The 5,228-nt window shown below is 41.5% G+C and overlaps 1 protein-coding gene across 1 annotated transcript in view; it reads right to left on the reverse strand.

Moving 5' to 3' along the window:
• The window catches only part of LOC119424082 (hematopoietically-expressed homeobox protein Hhex), a 12,008-nt gene extending 7,537 nt beyond the window's left edge, over positions 1–4,471 (reverse strand). Inside the window, exon 1 of the mRNA XM_037691553.1 lies at positions 4,417–4,471. Within this exon, the coding sequence (XP_037547481.1) occupies positions 4,417–4,471 (55 nt within the window). The remainder of the gene's footprint in view (positions 1–4,416) is intronic.
• Positions 4,472–5,228: the final 757 nt, after the last annotated feature.

A 5,228-nucleotide genomic window follows, 5' to 3' on the forward strand; every position in this document is an offset into this window, starting at 1 on the left:
TTTTCTTCATATTATATATTATTATATTTTTTATTTTATTATTTATATCAATAAATATTATTACTGTTGTTGTTTATAATAATAATGACGATGATGGCGATGATATTAATAATACACATAATAATAATAATAATAATAATAGCATGTAAGAAGGCTGAGTGAAGTCCTCTGGATGGGTTCTGTTTCGTTGTTCATCTTTTACTCCAGATGTGCAGAGCGGCTTGGGACGTGATCCACGCCGGTGATCTGCATCAGTTTTAAAGCAGCGCCTCGTGGATGAATCAGTTTGCTGCGCACATCCAGAACTAGTTGTTCACGTAGAAAAGAAGAGACATCAGCCCAACAACGGATCAGTAGTGCCCTGCTTGCTGTTACACAGGGCTGAGTGATATACAGCACTAACATCAAAGTTCATGTTCAGTAATCCAGGTAAAAATCCAACAATCCAGGTAAAAATCCATCAGGTCCTCTGGACAGTTTCTTTTTGTTGAAACGTTTCGTCTTCGACGTCATTTCGTCAAAACCTGGTTGATGAACATATGATGTGAAGGTGCTATTTATAAGACTGGGCTTGTTGTGGCTCCTTGGACTGATGAAGTCCTTTGGATGAAAAATGAAACATTTCATCAAAATGAAACCGTGCAGAGGACGGACTGAACTTTGCTGAGAGGGCACTAACAATCAATTGTTAGGCTGATCCTTGATCATGTGACCGGCCGGTTCTGGCTGTCAGCAGCAGACTGGCTGATCCACGAAGACAGCGGCTTCTTTACAAGACTCCAAAGTTCGTGCTCAATAATCCAGGTAAAAATCCAACAATGAAAAGGAAGTGGCGTTTTGTGGCTCATGGTGGGGGGTCCTGACCAAACATGGGTTTTATTTGACCTGTTAAAGGATCGATCAGTTTATTGTAATCAAAAAGCATTTGTTGCAGTTTCCACTTATCATCAGTTAGCTGATAACACACGGGGCAAATTAAGGATTACTCTATTCTGTGTTAAGCTGAAGGAGGTGAATCTGTTCAAGAACAGCACAAAAATACAAACTACAAAAGTTGTTTTTGTTTTTGTGCTGTAACATCAACTGAAGGTCACCATCTGATTTAGAACATGTGGACAGATGTTACATGTGATGAACAACTATAAGTGTTCTCATTTATTGTGACAAATATGTTCAATATATGAATCTTTTCCAGCAGGTTTCATGTTTGATCAACTTATATTTTCTTAAATTGTTCATTCAGATGTGCACAAATATTTAAACAAGTGTTTGTGTAGTGGAAACTGAAACTGCTGATGTTTGAATATTTCTTGGATTCAGGCCCAGTTCAGAGCACAGCCTGGTTCTGAGTGACAGCTCCCTGAACTGTCGGGATGAAGACAACGTTTGGACATTTGTTTTTACAATCCCTTACACACTCTGAACCCCCCCCCCCCCCCCCCCCCCCCCCCATTTAGCAAAACTTTCCACTCGAGGAACAAAACACATGATTTGTGCAACTAAAAGCAAAATGTCCGTCTTCAAACAGTTTTGTCATGATGTCACTTCCACATCCAGCTGATGTGTAAACAGGTAAGACCTTTATTAAAACACACCAATCAGTTGTACGTGCTGTAAGTTCAAGTTCAAGTATCTTTACTGTCATTTGTATCACATGTGGGACATGAGGTGGAATGAAATTGTGTACTCAAGGTCCAAGTCACACCCAAAAAATATCAAAAACATAAAGTATGAACAGCAACAGTATACAAGGATCTAAGATATAAACTAAACACTAATAATGTAAAACAATGCATCGTAATAACAGCAGCCCGAACATGAGTCTGTGCGAGAAGATGGGTATGAATGAATAGAGCAGCATGACATGATCAGCAGCATGAGATGATCAGCAGCATGAGATGATCAGCAGCATGAGCTCAACAACCAAGTTGCATTACAGTAATTTTTCTCACAGTGATTGTTCTGGTTAGAGATTCATGAGTCTAACAGCCTCAGGGTAGAAGCTGTTCCTCAGTCTAGTGGTTCTACACTTAATGCTCCTCAACCTCCTTCCTGAGGGGAGTGGGGCAAAAAGTGTGTGTGCTGGGTGAGTGTGGTCCTTCATGATGCAGGTGGCCCTCTTCCTGCATCTGGAGGTGTAGATGTCTGTGATGGTGGGGAGACTGACTCCAACATCTTCTGTGCAGCCTTCACCACTCTCTGCAAAGCTTTTCTTTCTGCAGCTGTGCAGCCTCCATGCCACACGTTGATGCTGGAGCACAGGATGCTCTCCACTGCACACCTGTAGAAGGAGGTGAGGACTGAGCTTCCCAGACCAGCTCGCCTCAGCCGTCTGAGGAAGTAGAGTCTCTGATGATCTTTCTTCATCAGGCTGGTGGTGTTGTTGCTCCAGCTGAGGTTGTTGTTCAGGTGCACACCCAAGTTCTTGTAGCTGGAGACCATTTCCACCACAGATGCTCTTATGATAATGAAGCAGGATCAGTGCAGGCTCTTCCCATGATGCCTTGCAAATGAAAGCATATCTTGTGATGTTTTTAAATATTATCCAACAAGGAACATATATTATAAATATATAGTTCAACAAAAGAAGAAAAGTTTCAACAAGTGATGTGCTGTTCATTAGAAATAACAATAAAACCAAACTGCAGTCTGTTTCTAACTTCACCAGCACTCTTGCTGTGAATTTGAGTCAATATAAAACAAAATAAAACGGATTAAATTTGAATAACTGCTGATAAAATCTGAACACTGTCCACCAGGGGCTGAGGGGGAAACGGAGAAAAGATGCAATCTGTATCTTTCAAGAACCCAATTACCTACATGCAAATCAGATTTTCTTAGGAAAGCGTGTGAATCGTTATTTGGAGGTAAAGTGTGTTATCTATAGACAATGATGAGGAGCAGCTGAACGTGGCGAGTACGTCCTGATTTGAATGTTTGCAGTTTTCCTGTGAAATCTTCCTTCGAGAGCAGCTGAACGCAATATAATAATAAATGCAAATGTCTGATGTTCATCTCGTCGGGAAGGTTTAAATAATAACCCAGAATATCTCCTGTGCTCTAGAGTTACAGCACAGCTTCTTATTGCTTTGACAGGTAAGACCCCCCCCCCCCATACAGACATCATAAACCTGCTGGTGTGGACTCCTGAGTCAAACCTTCAGACCAACTTTCTAACGGCTGTGATTTAGATAAAGTCAGTAAACAGACTCATGCGGCCTTGAAGACTTAAAAGAAAAGGCCAAAGAGCCAATATTTGTCCTCATTGATCGGAGCAGCTTCTCCTGGCGTCAGATTCTGCTCCAAAAACCCACTGATAACTTCTCACAGAGCTGGCAGCTGGCGCCGGGGCTCTACACCTTTAAATACACTGCAGGGTGGCAGACTGGAGAGGCAGCGGGCGATAATGTAGTCGCCTTGCTAGCAAAACATATCATTGGCCAGTGGAAAGTTGGAGAGCGTCATTACTGGATGTACATTAATCCATTAATGTTTGGAGTCAACCTGATTCAAGATGGCTGCCACAACCAACTGACCTCAACAACACAAAAATGGCTACAAGTCCGTCAGTTTTACTCATTAGCAGAGAATCTATCGCAGCACAAAGGTCAACTCCAAGTGCTACTTATTGACTGAAATATTTGCTTAAAACTTTTTACAATCCTGTCTGTTAGCAAAATATCTAATGAACCACTGGACAATTTTTAAACAAATCCTACAACTGATTAACTGTGGAGTCAAACCGGTTTAAGATGGCCGCCACAGCTAATTGACTTGAACCAACACAAAATTATTACCACTCAGTTGGTTTGACAGATATTGAGCTAAATGCTGAAGCTGATTCCTGCAACAAACACTCTGAGGGGGAACCGGACTCTCCCATGACTTTGATGCTTTGACCAGAATGGCTTCATGGGCGGCACGGTGGGTCAGATGGTAGAGCTGTTGCCTCTCAGTGAGAAGGTCGTCGGATCCAATCACAGCCAAAGGTCTTTCTGGGTGGAGTTTGCACGTTCAGAATCAGAATAAACTTTATTGGCATTGCACCGAGATACAACAAGAACATGTTCTCTCTGTGCATGCATGGGTTTTCTCCAGAGTTTCCTCCCACAGAACAAAAACATGCATGTTAGACTGATTGGTAACTCTAAATTGTTTCTAGGTGTGAGTGAGAGTGAATGGTTGTTTGTCTCTATGTGTCCCTGTGATGGACTGAGACCCGTCCAGGGTGTCCCCTGCCTCTCACATAGTGACTGCTGGAAATGGGTACCAGTGACCCCGCGACCCAAAAAGGAAGTGGGTAAAGATGATGGATGGATATGAGTTGAAAACTCTGGCATGAAAGGCGTCAGGTGATGTGCATTCCTTCAAAGCTAGGATTTTAATTTGCCTTGAACTGTGGACTGCTGCACTGACAGAGCAGCATCATGGTGGAGATCTGCAGAAAGAACCACATGGATTTGGAAGACATGGCTTCTTTTTTAATGTCTCATAATATTACAACTTTATTCTCACAAGATTACAACTTTATTCTCACAAGATTACAACTTTATTCTCACAAGATTACAACTTTATTCTCACAAGATTACAACTTTATTCTCATAAATTTATGACCTCTTTCTCCCAGTGTACAGTAAATTTATTTTGCTTATCTTTGAAAAGCACGAGGCTCATATTCTTCCTGATTTTATTTATAGAAACGCAAATGTTTATTTTTTAGCCCTTTGAACACAAAAATTGATAACATTTTAAAACCTGAAGGATTAAAAGTCATAAACACCCATTCACACCAACGGAGGAAAGACGGGATCTGAACTGGACCTGCTGGTCAGTCAAACTCTGCTGACATCTTGTGGACAAAATACTTTCAAAAGGTCAGCAGATGTAAGAACATGATTTAGGCATAATATACAGAATAAAAGCAAACAAATAATAAATCCAGATTATAGTTTCTAATGTTCACATTAGGAGGCATGTCATGTGGTCTGATGAAACTAAAGTTTGGTTATAATGATCGGTGTTACATTAGGGTGAAGAAAGGGGAAAACTTGCAAGTCTGAGAACACCATCCCATCTGTGAAGCACGGGGGTGGCAGCATCATGTTATGGGGGTGCGCTGCTGCAGGAGGCAAACCTAAACTAGATGACATCATGAGGAAAGAACATCCGTCCATTCTCTTTACTCGCTTCTTCCATTTCAGGTCACTGGTACCCATGTCCAGCAGTCA

The sequence above is a fragment of the Nematolebias whitei genome, chromosome 17 (genome assembly GCF_014905685.2).
Source record: "Nematolebias whitei isolate Nwh7 chromosome 17, NemWhi1, whole genome shotgun sequence".
In the NCBI taxonomy this organism is placed as follows: domain Eukaryota; kingdom Metazoa; phylum Chordata; class Actinopteri; order Cyprinodontiformes; family Rivulidae; genus Nematolebias; species Nematolebias whitei.